Genomic DNA, 16,433 nt, shown 5'->3' with positions numbered 1-16,433 from the left:
CCATGACAAAGCCTCTGTTGTGGACACTCACTGTTATTCACTGTACCTCTGTAGGTGCATCTCTCAGGTCCTGTGTCAGGTCTTTACTGGATTTTTTCATTTCCTAAAGACATGACTTTCAGATACTGTTCATCTGCTGTTTTTTTGGTTTTTTTAGTCATGTCAATTCTTCTTTTTTCCCGCACTTGTCCAGTTTCCTCAAAGTTGTTAAGGACATGCTGCACACTGTGCCGAGATATGCCAAGGTTCTAGCTAAGATGGCTTTGAAAATCACCTTGTTGATGCAAAAATTCAATTTTTATTATGTTTGGCATTTTTTGTTGATTCAACTAAAGAAATGGGAACAAATGATGTGTTTTTTTTGACAGGCTGCAAGTAGCAAGGTGCCAATTTAACAAAAATCTAAATGGGTTCTTTTCTAAGTTATCTGCTATGTGAAGACACAACATTAGTTAATCTCTTGAGTTAGCTGCCGTTTAATGCCCAAATGTTCGAGAGGACAGAGTTAAGTGGCTTAACCAACAAAAGAAAATCTTCTAAAAATGAACTGGCTCTTTAGAATCAAGATATGAAAAAAAGAGGGGTGGCTCAAGACTTATCCCTAATACTGCACTCTGTAATATTAGTACTTTTTTGACATACAGGATTTCTTCCAATGTTGTTTGATGCTGTGCTTATACTTTCTGACTGACAAGACTGCACTCATGTCTTATGTAACTGACTGAGTGTGCCTTTGAATACTGACTGCTTAGGGTAAAAATGGCACAAAATATCTGTGGCTAAGCAGGAGGGGTTCTGAAATTCAAAAGCATGGTTTATTTTATCTAAACATCATATAGCTTATAAGTTATGCAGTTTGCATCTATATAGGCAAATGTATGAAAACAGTGTAGTTTGGCTGCACTGCTTTCCCCCCTTCTCTTCAATTTCCCCATTTCTTAATTTCTCTTCCTAAAAAGTTTCACACTAGACAAGGTAACATTGCTCAATTTCATGGTCTAATGAGCTTCTCGTCACATGAGGTATGATACTGGCACACAACAGCATGTCAGCTTAGTTATGGGAAAGGGAAAAATATATATATTTTAGCTAGTTTCTTGTGCCAAATGGTGTGGAAGACTGCCCACGCTAAACAACTACTGAGAAAAATAAACTTTAAAGCTACTCAGAAAATTGTGCTTTTGTGCAGGTATGGAAACTGAACCATGAGCTATGTTGAAAAGCTTTACATTTGAGAAAATGTGGAATATCTACATTGTTTCAGCTAACATCCTCGCTTTGAAAATCTCAGTGTATGCTCTTTTTACGGTGCCATTCTCACACGTCACTGTGCACACATATGCTAACTCTCACTGCCAGCAAAGCAAAAGCAAACACTCACGCAAATGATGAAAGGATTCATAATCAGAACTGGTGAACTGAAGAAAAAGCTAATGAGCATATGCACTGGTATAGTGCACCAGCACCATCTTCACTATTTTTCAGCACACGCTCCCTTGAAAAATAATCAACTGCAAACCCGCGTTATGTCTAAATGAAGCTAACATGATTGCCTGTCTCCTGAGATGAATACTTGTGCATTTTCTTAAACCCTGATGGTTGCTGGAAGAAGTACGCCTTCCTCAGTTCCCCTTTTCCTCCATTGTTTGTCAGCTTTAATAAACGGAGATTAGAAGGGCAAGCACACAGTAATATGTAAAACGATATGTTATTTCTTTTTCTTGGACATTTTAGCATTGGATCTAGATTTTTTTTAAACATACACCAGTGACCAGCAGTATACTCAGTCTTTATAAAAATCTACTTTTGACTGACAATGTTACCTCACAAACAATGATAGTACTAGACTTGATTATTGGTAAACAAGTTAAGTGCTTACATTACTCATTATATTACTGTATTACTTTCATTTGCAAACACTGACAGGTGCAGTAAATATTATTCATCATCTTGTTTAAAATGCAGTGTTCTGCTTAGAAACCTTTTTCCCACCACTGCACCTGTACTGCATTGGCAGATGTTTCAAATTAGATCAAATTCGATTTTGTATTTTTCCTGTTGGCAAAACGCTCATAACAGGCGACAGTGTTCTTTACATCACCGACTGAGACAAACTCAAAATAGGGTAAGGCTGCTTGATTTGTATGGCATATTGACTAAATTGGGGGAGTCGGAGTGCTTAGCAGAGTGAAATCAACAGATCAAAAAATATAGTAAAAGATAGGCTTACAAAAAATGCTCAATATTCAGATACTAATCAGCAGAGATGGGCAGTAACGCGTTACATGTAACGCGTTACTGTAATCTGATTACTTTTTTCAAGTAACAAGTAAAGTAAGGGATTACTATTGCAAAAACGGTAATTAGATTACCATTACTTTCCCGTAGGAACGCTGCGTTACTGCGTTACTAAAACCGTGATTTTTTGCGAGAATGTCTCATGACAGTGACGTAAGCGAGTGCGCCGTTAGTGACAACAGCTGTGTGCAGATCAACAATGGATCACATATGATTGTGGGAGAGAGTATGAGCGTGCAGCGTTTAAAGCGTGGAAGTACTGACCTTACTTTGAGTTTGATTCCATAAAAAGTGACAAAAACATTAGCGTCCATCGTGCGTGGGAAGAAAACTTCTTTTTACAGCGAAAAAACCCCTAAACTTCCGAGCAAGCACCGAGTGCGCAACGACGTAATGGGAAACTCGCAGAAACTCGCGGATTCTTCAACTGACCGCGGCACACCTGCACCAGGGTAAACCTCCGCCTACCGCAGTCCTGCTTTACAGGTGAAAATAGAGCAACAGGACCGCTGAGTCTTTGACTTTATTTATTTTCTGCTGTGTTTTACTTGCATCTACTTGAAAGACTGAGTGTAAACACAAAAAATATTTTATTTTATGTGCTGGAATGTGTAGAAAATAGGTTTAAATGTTAAACTAATTTATTCAAGTCAGAGAATGTTGCATATAATTAAATTTTTGCTTGATGCATAAAGTTAAAAGATTAAAACTGATAAAACAAGTTAAAAAAAGAGACTTTTCCATTTGATTACATTTTGTATGATGGATTATGTAGAAAAAGTAGAATTGGGCTGAAAGATCTATCGCTTTATCACCTCTTCAGGTTGTAAATCGTGTTTTTAAAAAGTAACTAAGTAATTAATTACTTTTGAAAATAAGTAATCAGTAAAGTAATGGGATTACTTTTTTGGGGAAGTAATCAGTAATTAGTTACTGATTACTTTTTTCAAGTAACTTGACCAACACTGCTAATCAGTATTACAAATCAGTATCCTATTAGATACTTGCTTCTAACAGTATCAGATCCAATAACTTTGTGCAATACTTGCAGACAAGCAGGCACACAGCTTCTCAAAGGACTAGCATCTGAATTAGGTAAAGTTCACAACACTGGACAACGTTTTTATGAGGAATTTTGATAAAACAGCATTAAACAGTTTCCATAACATTAGCATTAACATTAGCTATTAGTGTTTACCCAGTAGCCACTTTAACCTGCCTTACCTGTTATCAAAGAGATAACGGCTAGCAGCTATAGCTAATAATAAAACAGCTGTCCGAGCTAGCAACTGGTAGTTTTTTCCATCTGTAGTTTTAATAGATAGTGTTAATTGTTAAGTAACACAATCTTTTGCGTCTAAAAACATTAGATTTCTCTTAAGTCTAATACTGAATTGAGAAAAGCCTATGGACAACTAGACAGAAACAACAAAAGACTACAATACCAACTATACTTAATCAACAGTGAAAAGCCACGAGAATTGTAACCCTAAAATATTGCTCTCTTTTTTGTTTTTTTGCAATACATCGGTGAACTTAAAAAATAGTGTTGTTGTTATTTATAATGTTGCACGTATTGTTTTAATCTTTTTTTTTAAAGATATCTCTTATTTTTTGTCATTTTCCATGTGGGGATTGTGGGGATCACTATTAAATTGAAGATTCTTGAAAAAGTATCTTGGCAACCCCAAGGTATAAATAAAATATAGAAAATAATAAAGTACTTAAATCAGTTTAAAGTGAATAATATTTAAAATGTAATGACAATGCTTTCAGCATTGAAAGAATACCCTTGGCCATCATCCTTTATTTAGGTCTTGGCTGGTAGTCGATACCTGCAGTACATCAGTGTAATATAACCTGCAGGTGAAAATCAGAGTATTTCCTAGAATAGTGATAACTTTACTTTTGTAATACATTACACTATTAGTGGAGGGCCACCGTACTTGCACATTTCACCAAATAGAGATGTACACTTTTATGGTAAAGCAGGATGTGAATCAAGTTTGCTTTCAAATGCTGGAACCAAGTACCAGGCACTGTTCACACAGCAGGACAAAAACCTTATTTCCCCTGTCTGTGACAATGTTATTGCTTCAATTGCCTATAGTTCCCAAAAGCCCTGACTGGACAAAGAAACAGACAAGATGTTCTTAAAGGCCTCCCTCTCTACTCCACACTGTTTGACCTTTCTGCTGATTTAGCATGTCCGTGTGGACAGCGTGCTGTGCTCCAAGAAAGAGACATACATCGCCCGAGTGGACGTTCATGTGCTCTCCAACCCATTCATTCAACGAGAAGAAATTACATTTTCCAATTGTCTGCGGCGATATGATGGAAGTACATTGGGGGCAAAAGGATGTGTGGAGAAACACAATCAGCACAGCACAGAGCCCAAAAACATACCATCAAAGTGAATTTCATAGAAATAACATTTTCAAAGCACAATCAGAAACTTTTGACCTTTTGTGCCAGGTTTTGGAGGTTTGGGAAGTCTGGGTGTGTGCGCTAGGAGTTTGATCCTTGCTTTGTTTGTCATCCTCGAAGTTTCACATTTTTCCCTGGGGGCACAACATGGCTGCATTAATTACAGCTTTAATTGGGAAATATACAAGTATACTAAGTTATAAATATCTTAAATGCGCAGCAAATCTCTGCAGGGACAATATGTCCTCCTAGGAACATTATGCTGTAAACAAAGAAAAAAGAAACATTTAGATAAAAAAAGGAACATAATTTCCCCTTATTGTCTATATCTGGGAGCGCTAACATTCTTGAAGTATTCAACACTTACAAGACATAAATGTCGTACCTTTGGGAATTGGATTCTAGGCTTCTGGGGATTGCGTCGTAATTTTGTCATCTCATTATTGTCTATTTGCCAGTCTCATTTGATTTTTAGTCTGCACTGTAAAAATGTGCTATGATTAAAATATAGTTTGATTACAAATTATGATCCAATTTACTGGCTAAAAGGGATTTGGGATATGTAACCAAAAACTTAATTAGGAAAATTCCTCAAAAAAGTGGCAAAATGTAATTAACAGCTGTTGGACAATCGCAATTCAGCTGGAATTATTGGCAAGTCCACCAAGGACAAAAAGACTGGCGTCTAATTAGCTGAAATAGCAAGTCCTGTAGTCTTACCTGTGAAAGGAAGGGAAGTTCTGTTAAAATAACATGGAGCGAATGGCCTTGGAAGACTTCATGGGGATCGGAAGCTGTCACCTTCTCCACTGCTCACAATTTCAAATTCATAGTAATAGTAATAACTGCCACATATATGGGGCACAATTCAACATTGTTATTGTATAGCTATTGTAATAATTATACAATACAAACTTCCATCCTTTCAGTAACAAGGCTGGTTGGGTTTTGTGAGTGACATAGAAACTTTGGTGTATGTACTGTCTTTCCAAGTACAGCTGAGCTTCAGTACTGATTTCATTCAAAACTAACAAACTACCAAACAATATTGGCCAGGACACCTAGGCAGAATCTAAATTGTTCACAAATCATAAATGGAAAACAGACAGTGGCGCTGTCCTTGGTACTGAAGTAGTTCCTCTCAATACTACTGTAATACATTTGGAAGTTGTTAAGTTTCAAAATATGGTTTGCAATTGGGATAGAGTTCTAAAAATTGGCATTACTGATGCAAACTGTCTTCAGTACCTCAGAGAAGTCTTAAAGACACATGAAAAAGTGTATCACCCATGTGCGCACACTTTTTTTTCCAGTGGTTTCAGATTACTCAGCCTATCAACAAGCCAAAATATGCAGCAGTGCAGCAGCAAAGAGAGGGATGAAGAAGACTAGTAGCAACTAAATATGGCTGTAAACAAATTGGCTTTACCGTGGAAAGAAATACCGTTAACACATTTGTGAGCACTCGAGAATGCATTCAGTGGATTACAGTGACTACTCCTGAATGTGTAAACATAGCTTTTGTTTGTTTGCAGGAAAATTAAACTGGCCACCTTTAAGAGGCACAATGTTCATTCCAAGAAGTGTGGCATGGTTGGATTTCCTCCTTTATGTCTGTGTGACCGTTCATTCATCCTGTATTGTATGCGGTCATATTGCGGTTACCTTTTACCTGATCCTACTCTATATGCAATTTGGCTGCCTAGTTCCTTTATGCATTGAGCTCCAGAATTTGAATAGTAGCAGAGTTCAAACTTGGAAAGCAGTGATATAAAATTTTAATTCATTCTTTATCAACGTGTTGGAGTGCAAGCTCGGCCTTGTGTTTTGTCCAAATAGCTTTTAAAACTGATAACGAGGTTGCATTCTTTAGCAGTATTTAGCTAATCTGTAGCAGATGGTGTGGATATTGCATTGCGACAGTGCTTTTTAACTCATGTTTCGGTGTTAGCAGCTGAGCAGTAAGCTGTTACACAGTGTTTCCTCTGGCGAAAGCCTAAAAAATTAATAATCAGCTGTTGCTGGATGTCGTGCTCTACATTTAATACCTTATGATTTTAGAGATTTAGAGTTAAATTGAAAGGTGGCTTAATACAGTGGCATGACATCATGCCTGCTGCATTTGAGTGTTTTACTGAATGAAGCAACTCCCTTTGCTGCAGTTATTATGCATCTAAACATAGAGGTAATATGGTCCCTAGGATGAGAGATCAGTAACTCCTTGTGAATAAACCTGTCAATCTCTCATGGCACAAGCTAGTTGTTGTATCGCTTCTTTGCTGTCTGTCTGTGGTCATCTCACTCGCCCCATTCACGTCTTTGATTACTGTCCCCACCACTCTATTGCCTTTGTTGCCCCCCCAATTCGTCACGTTATCTCCCACCCATCCTTTTTCTTCCTTAACTTTTCGCTCTCTTTCTCATTCTCCACGCTTCCCTTGCTCTCACTTTATCGTAACCCCTCCATCTCCTCCTCCTCCTTTGCCCCGGTCTCATCAGGCAAACACAGAGAGTGATGCGCAAGCACCATCCCTCACATCTCCAATGAGTACCTTGTTATCATCTTGTCCCCACAGCGGCTTTCTGTCTGGCTCCGTCTCAGCTTGGATTCCGTCACTAATGGGACCGCATCATTTTCGACAGCTGCAATTCGTCAGTGTTGACAAACAAAGATGCGGTGCAGCTATGCGAACACAGCTCAAAGGGATTGTAGACTAATGCCTCAGTCTGATTTACACATTTACAAAGGGTATTTTTTTAAAAACAACATTCCTCTTTTTCCACATGACCTGTAAAGATCATATGCATTTATATTGCCTGTACTTTTTTAATTAAAGTAATGTCAGCCATGATCTCTGTGCCAGAGAAAATAATGCATGAAATATTAATTAGACCTCAGAGTGTAGTGGCATCAGACAGTTAGTCGTCAGTGTGCTCTATATGTATGAGCCTTAGATGTTTCAACGTGGCGCCTCAGGCTCTTCGCATCTGTTAAATAGGAGCTAAATGAAACTTCATGAAAGCCTAAACAATAGCACACGTTAGAGTTTGCCTCCATCTCTCAGCCCACTAATCGTCTCCACTGGGCCCTGCAGGGCAACAAGAAAGACTCTCAGACTTTGTATGCCAGTTGACCGCATCTCTAACTAAATGTACTTGTTTTTGTGAGTGTTGCTTTCATCTCTCTCTTATGTTCCAAAATCAAATCCACTGCACAAACAACAGTCTCTGTTTTTTCTGTTTGTTTGTTTCAGCTATTTAATTATGTTTGAAAAAAAGAAAAGCTACTCAAGGTTATTTTGTAAGATCAATGCATAGCCTGTATTAAAGTTCACATTTGTTTTCAGATATTTTAAAACACAATGCAGCAATACTAGCTACAATTTAAATTTAGCTGAGATTCCTTTCACCAGAGTGGCTATAAAGAAATCCCTCTCTAATGTGAATTTGTATTCAAGTGAGAAAATGTTCAAAAATCTTTGGTTTCTGCCATTTTTTTTTATAACGAGGAGCACTTTTTTCTATGACACCTATCAATCTATGACTTGTGTCTATGTAACACACATCAGAAGTAACGACACTCTTTAAAGGAGCCTGAATTTAAGTGCATGCCAATACTACAGGATTGTTTGGTCTGTGATTTTTAGGTGATTGCTTGGCCACATTGTGTCATATTATATCATGACATCATAATATATTATAACATGATGTTATATTAAAGTGATAGAATGCTTTTATAAGGTGCTTTAGGGGCATAAACTCTACAAATGGACAATTTTGGTAGGTGGCTATGAGGTAACCAAATGATGATATAATATATCATGCCTAATTCATGTTTTATGGATATGAATTTGATGTTATTGTTATGAAATTAAAATGATACAATGATTTTTAAAATGTGATACAGATAAGAACCTTCAGGGACCCAGGATGTATCTGTGTGCCAAGTTTGATTTGCTTAGATTGGAAGAGTTTGCAGACAAAGAGACAGAGATTTTATATGCAGTTGTGTCTTTTGATCCAGTTTGTCTCAAAGATGAAGAGTTTATCTATATTTTATTATTCTTGCCATTAGATGTCAATTTGTATGTTATCTCTTAGATTGGATCTGCTGGAGAAAGGGATCTCCTCATGGTCATTATGGAAAGAGGGTTTACTGTAGAGAAACCACAGATTTTTTCAACATATCTAAGGACATCTGAATATAGTTTTTGGACAGACTTGCACAAATTGAAACCCAGAGTGCAAAATCCCTTTCTCTCCTCCAGACAGGTCGAAAGCCTGACTTGTTGAAAATTTTTGAACATTTTAAAATAGCCTTAAAGGTCAGACTGGCCAGGATGGTAGCACGAGTCAGAGCAAACATTTTAATTTCCTGTTGGTGGACATTAGGCAGCTCATGCAGCGAACTAAGGAGAGCTGTGTGCTGAGGCTTATCGTGTTTGAAGAGAGGCAGGTACACTGATCTGTGTTAATAATGTGGTGGTAAGAGCCATTCATCCAGCCAGCGGTTATGGCCTGCCAGTGTATTACCAGTGACATCACAGATCAGGCTGCATTTGGCTCCTCTTGGCCTGCTCTTATTAGAATAGACATCCTGCAGGAGACCCTGCTGGTCACATACACACTGCCCTTTATAGTATGGTCAAAGAGCATCAGTGAAAGCCTTACAGACAATTCTTTGTAGCTGTTATCAGATAACAGTCAGTATAACTAAATGTTTGGTATGTAGATTAGGCTTGCTTCAAATGGCTGTCTCTGGTAGCATAAAAACCAAGAGGGAAATGTGCGAACAGTCTAAGGAAAGATAGAAATATTCCCTTCGATATGTTTTGATTTATGCTTCGCAGTTGAGAAAGCTCCCTCTCATTTTCATTGAATGTTTTGATTGAATGATTTTTAACCACACTGTATTTTGGCCTGTTTATGCTTTAGTCATGGGATCGTGGGCTCATCTGTAATCTTATTTTAGTCAGGCATTGCAGGAAAATTTTAATTTATAGCTGGCTGGAAAAAAAATCTCTGAGTTTCTTGGAGTCTGAACAGAGCCAGCATGTTAAATATTTCAATAAACAAGTAGATTTTTAATATTTCATGGGCAGAACGATTGATATGAACTGAAACTGCTTTATGAAACATTAAAGGACCTGTGTCCATCTCAAGTATTCAGATTTGCATGGCTTTCTCAGAGCACTGCCAGTGCCATGGCCTTCTTTAGCTGCATTTAAGCCAGGACGCTGGAGAAATACATGCAGCGCTCTTGTGATTGTTAGCACATTCATACATCATGGGAGGAGAAGAATTTGCTTAACAGGAATCTGTTCTCTCTCCCAGGCATTCTCCTTCTTTATCTCACTCCAAAACTCCTCTGATATGCGTTTCTCGCCCAACGCTGCTCTCTTTCACTGGGGTGAATACAGAAGAATAACACTGCATAAAATTTCAAAGGGTGAACAAAACACATCCAAAAGCGTGGGATGTGGCCAAGTGGAAAAAAAAATTCTCTGCAGGGTTAGGGAGTAGAAGGAGAGGGGTTTATCTTGTGTACTACCACATCTGTGCCTTTCCACAGAGAGTCAGCTTGTGAATTTTGGCTTGCTGCGTGTACTGCAGTACTGATTCACTCAGATAAAACAAGGTCTTCGCAAATGTGCAAATCCCAAACTTAATTACTATGAACCAAAATGGAAATGAACTCAATTATGAAGATATTGCCACATATTTACCTGTCAGTCTTTTTTGTATCTAATTAAATTCATTTCTTTGTTTTTTGCCACTGTTTCCCTACTTTATTTCCTTAGTAAATGGCACTAAAAATATGAGAAGATACACTCAGGGAAAAAAATTAAGTTATTTTGTTAACAGAATTTTATTGCACATACAAAGTTGTTTGTAAATTAATGTAAATATTTATTTTCATTTACAAAGTTATCTTTGTTGATACATTCAAGATAATTTGACCTGCAGTCTTTTATTACTGGTGTACTACTCATGATGATTAGTGAAAAATATACTTTGGAGGGCTCCCCAAATATTATTATGTTGTTGACTAGTTGCAGCAGTCATTATTTTATTTTTATTTTATTTTTTTTTTTTTTTACTTTTCATCAACCTGAGAAAAATGACAACATATTGAGCTGAGATTCTCTCCTGAGAATATTCTACTGGACTCCACATGCTCTTATTTTGAAATTCTAGTCACCCTTGCTTTCCTCTTGCTTTTTTTTACTCTGGAGATTTGGTGGATAATCTGCATAACACATATTAAATTGTGTTTGTTTATAAATAATCAATATTCATATGTATCATGTTGAAAAAACAATCTTGATATTTGTAAATTAAAAAAATTACACTTATTAATCATGTAAATTCCCTGCACCTGTCATAGACATCCGCATGACGTCCAAAAAAATTACCCAGTCAAAAGTGAAAATGTTGACCATCATATTGATGTCCAAATTGTGGACCTAGTCTGGATGTTTCATAGAATTGGTCGTGGACCCACGGACCCAATATAGAGATGATCTGCATGTTTATCTGACCTCCAATGTTTAGTGGGATTGGACAGTCAGCTGTTTTTGTCACTCCGTCATTTGTTTGTCACACACTAAGCAATTAACTTATTTGCAAATGAGCAGCTTGTGAACAGTACTGTTTAGTTTGGACACTGCTACCTCCACAAACTGAAACAGAGTCTGTGGAAAATAATGGCGTGTCAGTCTGTGGCCTCAGTTTGAAATACTTGCCTAAAGTTGATTCAACCTGCAACCTTGCTTCTTTTGTGTGAAAAAGGATAATGCATGATTATGGCCAAAATGGTTATAATGAATAATAAAAGTTCATAGCAAGGTACTCAACAGCTGGGAGATCCCTCTCTGGTTCGCTTCTGTGCTATATTTTGCATATAATGCAGGTAATTTTACTTTGAAAAAATATCACAAGGGGATAGCATAGGGTTTTTTCCTGTTTTTTCCTGAAGCCTTCATTACTCAACATTTTTAATGGAAATATATCTTTGGCCAAATGGTGATTTTGGTCCATCTCTGTGAGCTGGTCTGATATGCTGAGGTGCTGTGCAGGCTTAGTTTTATCGACGTCTGAGTTGATGCTGGAGGACTGACGTTATCAAACACTTGACTGTGTTTCTTGGCCTTTGTGCATTCGTCATATTGCTGTTAGCGATGGTAAGGAACATCATCATCAGGTGGTGTGGGACTGCTTTTGCATTTTGTTTCATAAGTGAAATTTATGATTGAGATTAAAATGTGATTATTGTACAGCCCTATTGTGAAGCATATGTTCGTTTTGGCTGTCATTGCTAAGTGAGCCAGGTTCGTTATTTTTTCTTTTTTCATTTGTGGCCTGGGGCTGTGGTATTATACATGCTCACACTGAGTTAACTGTGACACATTGAACAGAACAGAATCAAAAAATGTATATTTATGAGTTACACCTGTGTTAGTGGGAGTAAACTGTTAATATCTTATAGCAGATGCCGTAGACGGCACTGGTACAACAAGTCAGTATGACTTCTTCTTTAGAAAGATAAGTTCTGATTATCTACTAGCTTTCAGAATTAATAGTTCATTCAAAGTGTGTCCTGAGACGCTCTACCAGTTTGCATTTATATTGTTTATACAGTATGTCTGGATGACATGTGGTGGCTGAATATTGCTAATTTAGGTTATGATACCACTTGTAATGGAGAATTATGCATGGTAAGGACCTTTCTTTCCAGGCATAATTCATATATGATGAAAAAAATTGTCTGAGGATTTATTGATTTATCTTCCATAAAAGGTAAAACTACCAAAAAGAAATAAATGAAAATGAATGAAGGCAGGAAAGTTTAAAAATATGGTTGAATTCATATGGAATAGCCTTTCTTATTATGTGAATGTCAATCACAACAGAAAACTCAGAAACAACTGGAGATGTCACAATGCTTTATTATAATGCTTTTAATATTTTCTTCCTGTTTACTTCTTGCACTGGTAAAGTATGTTGACCCTGAGAATGTCGATGTCAGACATGCCAACAATCTGGCCGATGGGAACGTTGGGATCGGGGATGGGAGTTAATGTTTCTGACTGTGGAGTAATTCCGAACGCAGTCCTATAATTAGGAAGAATTGCAAGAGGCGATTAAACAGAATTTGTTTCTGTGCAACACAATTACACTTAGTACATTTGACTTCAGATTGTGTTTTTGTTCAGGCTTACCTTCCATAGTGCATGACAGAGGAGTAATCATATCTAGTGTTGAGATTATCGGTGTCCATCTTGTCAAAATTGTTGAAAAAATCTGTGGGAGAAAGACAAATAAATTAAAAAGACCAAGCATCAGAACAGTCTTATTTCAATTAGTCATCATTGAGGCTTTGAGATTTTTACCTTTTATGATGTTTTGCCAGTTGACTCTGATGTACTGGTCGCGGTCGCTTCGAGTGTGTTCATGGTAGAAACCAAGTGCATGCAGCAACTCATGCTGGATGATACCATGCTGGACACAGCCAAACCTCTGCAGTGACACCACCTGCTTGTCTCCAACACGACCCAGCAAAGGGAAACAGCTAAAAATGTAAACAGTACAAGAAGCCAGAGATGATCGTCAGAGGAAGACAGCTGACATTAGTCTGATGTTTAACATGTATCGAGTGAAAGTTTGAACAACTAAGGAAAAAAAAGTTGAACTGAAAAAGTAACTTTCCACTGTTTGACAAACATGGCAATACAGTTTAAAATTGTTTTTAAAGTTTTTAGTGTTACACCAAATTGTATATTACTCTTTTACGCTGTGCCTGACTCTGCACGGATCGGCTGGTTTGTGCCTCTTCCTTACTTTTGTTACAAATGCTGATACAACATATTGGCAAATAGCTAATACTACAAAGTTATGTTTAGAATTGCCATAAATGTTCACAATATTTGTTTCTTCTACCAATATGCATTATGCAGTAGCTGTAAAAATGAAGGGATTATTTATGTAAAGTTTCAAGTCTGATGTAAGAACAGTAATTTATCCTAAATTTAGACACAGTGTATCTATTTTTATTTAGCTGAAACCACAGTGATTGCTAACCTCAACCAGATGGTTTTATTGCTTAACAAGCCAAAGTGTGGGACTGTATGAGAACTCTCATCTGGTAATGAAACTGTTCCCAACTTTACAACATCTCCTTTACACAAATTATTTAAATGAACATACTTAAAAAAATAAATTATTTACTGTTTGTTTTTTCAATTTCACTGCATATGCAGTCATTTTCTGTGATTTCCATGCAGTGTATTTTGTTTCAAGTAGTGCTGTAGTAAATAACTTACCCATATTTTGGTTCAATACTTAGGTACGCGGTCTCTGACGTCCATGGAATGAAGCGAACACAGGTTGCTGTTTCAAAGCCCTTCATGGCATCTAAAATGGTCTTCTTCTCACCATTATCTACAGTTGTGAATAACTTAATCAGTGACGTAAGTGTTTCACTAGATGAATGTTTGTGCTGTAACATGCACCACAGTTAAACCCACCATATTTATCACTTAGAATGTAAGGAACGTCAACAGTCCCAGATGTGAGAGACTTTGGCCATCGACAGGAGTATTGCTTATTTGCGCACTTCAAAGCATTTCTGGTTCTTGGAATGAGTATGTCTCCTTCCACCAGAAAATCTGTAGATCCTATTGAAATAATGATAGAATGACTTTTCATTCTATCATTTGACACTGATAATGAGACAAGGTATTCCCCCCCCCTCTTGTAATATAATGACTAAAGACTCACCATTGTTCATTCTGAGGATGGTTGTGGTAATGTCCTCCCCAGAGATCTCTATGAATGCAAGAAAATCAGAAGTCATACAGCTTTGTTGTTACAGTGAGAAAAGTGACAATGTGACACAGTTAGTTATACAGAGCTGCAAAGAGATGAACCAAGATTTGTTCATTTACCATTCTGACCAGCATGATCCTGTGAACAGAAGATAGAAACAAATTTCACTTGTATTGTAATTAATGTTGTTGGATTTAATGTGTTGAATGCTACGTTACAGATAAAGATAATCACCAATGTTATGGGAGATGCATCATGTGGTAAATGCAGTATTAACAAGCAATTCTACTTTTTAATTAATTAATTACATGGTCATGATGAGCATTACAGAGGCCCAGAAGCAGCAGCAGAAGAAGAGAAACTGTTGTTGTCAGGTCCATTTTGGTCCAAAGATGCTGATCGTCAAGGTGTCACTTCAGGAACTTCACTTGTCTTCCAACGAAGTGATGCTAAAACCCAGTCGGGGATGAACTTATATGCAAGGTGTCCAGGTGTGTCTGTGTACCGAGATTAGTGATAGGGGTTCAGAAGGCTTTGCCTTAGACACATAGCTGCCCTGTCCAGCATTTCCCACTGTTTCCACACTAATACTTTTATTCTGGGGGGATTAGAGTGACCACAGGCTGGTGTCAACTTGCTTAGCATAAGGCTTTTTTAACCAGCAGGAGATTGTCTTGGGAGATGTGACCCTGCCCCAAAGCATTATCTTAAAAATAACAAATATAACAGTGGAATCATGCAATGTAAAGAGTTTGCAGGCGTTGCCTTTAAGTAGTATTTTTTTAAACCATTAATAACCTGATTGCAAACAGGCTGGGGTATGTTTGTGTAGAAGTCGCACTACATAGACAATTGAAGAGCGTCTGTGAGTCAGGGGATGTCAGGATTGTGTAGTTGTTCACCACCTTCAACAGAAGCTGAAATGGGTTTTGATCTCTATCTTCTTTTGCAGCAAAAATATATTCCAGAGAATAATTTTTATGATAGTTGCACCGCTGTTTTAAACAAATATTTTAGTAAGTTTTAAAAATAGTATTTAGAGATCAGTTCAACTAAAATGTGCAGCTTTTGACAGATTAACATGAAAATAGAACCACTATTATAATGTTAATAGAAATATGGTGCAGTGAAAGGTGTGCTGTTTTTTTTTGTAGAGGGGGAGATGTACTGCAGCTTAGGGATGTTAAACTCATTTCACATTGGGACAAGTGAAATTCATCTTTCTGTCGGTGTAAAGAACGTATTTAAACCTCAAGATACTTTAATATAACAAAAAGCAGTTTCATTTTTTTTTCTTAATGATAAGCAAATGCTGCTGTTGTTAATGAACGAAATCTGTTTTCAGAGTCTTTGGGCTAAAATCATAAGAAACAAAAGTGTAAAATTACAGAAAAAGTCCTGGTAGCTCATTGGCCAGATTGTCCTTTCATCATAAAGCAGAATGTTTTTGTTAATTCCCAGAAAAGGTCCTATTTAATTTATGTATTTATTTTGTCAAAAAAACAAATCAAAACAAGCAAAAAAAACCCAAAAAACCCAGACATTTATTTTGTCATCTGTGAAAAAAACAGGACCTTTTCGGAACTTTACTTCATTACTTTGCTCCATAAGAAGGGAGGTCTTTATCATTAGGACAAGCTGTAAAATTTAGGAAAATACAGCCCAAAGTTTATGTCCTTCTTCACATTTTCCAAAGGCAGAGGGCTTACTATTGGTCCAGTACCTTATATTTGACACCTCTACTGTAGATGAATACTGAGTAACATCCGCTGTGGTTAGTTGAGCTCTCTGAAAACATATTTATTTGTTTTGTGGGCAGCACAGTGGTGCAGTGGTAAGCACTGTAGTCTCACAGCAAGAAGATCCTGTGTTTGAATCTG

General features: G+C 37.2%; 2 protein-coding genes across 5 annotated transcripts in view; one reads left to right on the top strand and one right to left on the bottom strand.

Annotated features, from left to right (window-relative positions):
• Positions 1–16,433, top strand: part of LOC146557575 (MAM domain-containing glycosylphosphatidylinositol anchor protein 2) — a 201,752-nt gene that overhangs the window by 30,023 nt on the left and 155,296 nt on the right. The gene's annotated exons all lie outside the window — the stretch shown is intronic.
• LOC146557577 (low choriolytic enzyme-like) lies at positions 12,705–14,933 on the bottom strand. 2 transcript variants are annotated; one of them, XM_085245803.1, is made up of 8 exons: positions 14,862–14,933; positions 14,673–14,691; positions 14,506–14,553; positions 14,253–14,402; positions 14,049–14,166; positions 13,119–13,297; positions 12,948–13,029; positions 12,705–12,840 (listed from the first exon to the last, which is right to left on the bottom strand). In XM_085245803.1, the coding sequence occupies exons 1-8, from the start codon at positions 14,931–14,933 to the stop codon at positions 12,705–12,707; spliced, it is 804 nt and encodes a 267-aa protein (XP_085101929.1). The 2 variants fall into 2 exon arrangements, with proteins under 2 accessions (XP_085101929.1, XP_085101930.1); XM_085245804.1 differs by lacking the exon at positions 14,673–14,691 and having other exon boundaries at positions 14,506–14,592; positions 14,870–14,933.

This window comes from Mchenga conophoros, linkage group LG15 (assembly GCF_057382185.1).
Source record: "Mchenga conophoros isolate Kocher_MC1m ecotype Shallow Benthic linkage group LG15, M_conophoros_male_GT1.1, whole genome shotgun sequence".
Lineage (NCBI taxonomy): Eukaryota > Metazoa > Chordata > Actinopteri > Cichliformes > Cichlidae > Mchenga > Mchenga conophoros.
The sequence above is the reverse complement of the archived record's forward strand: the minus strand, read 5'-3'. Positions and strand labels throughout refer to the sequence as shown.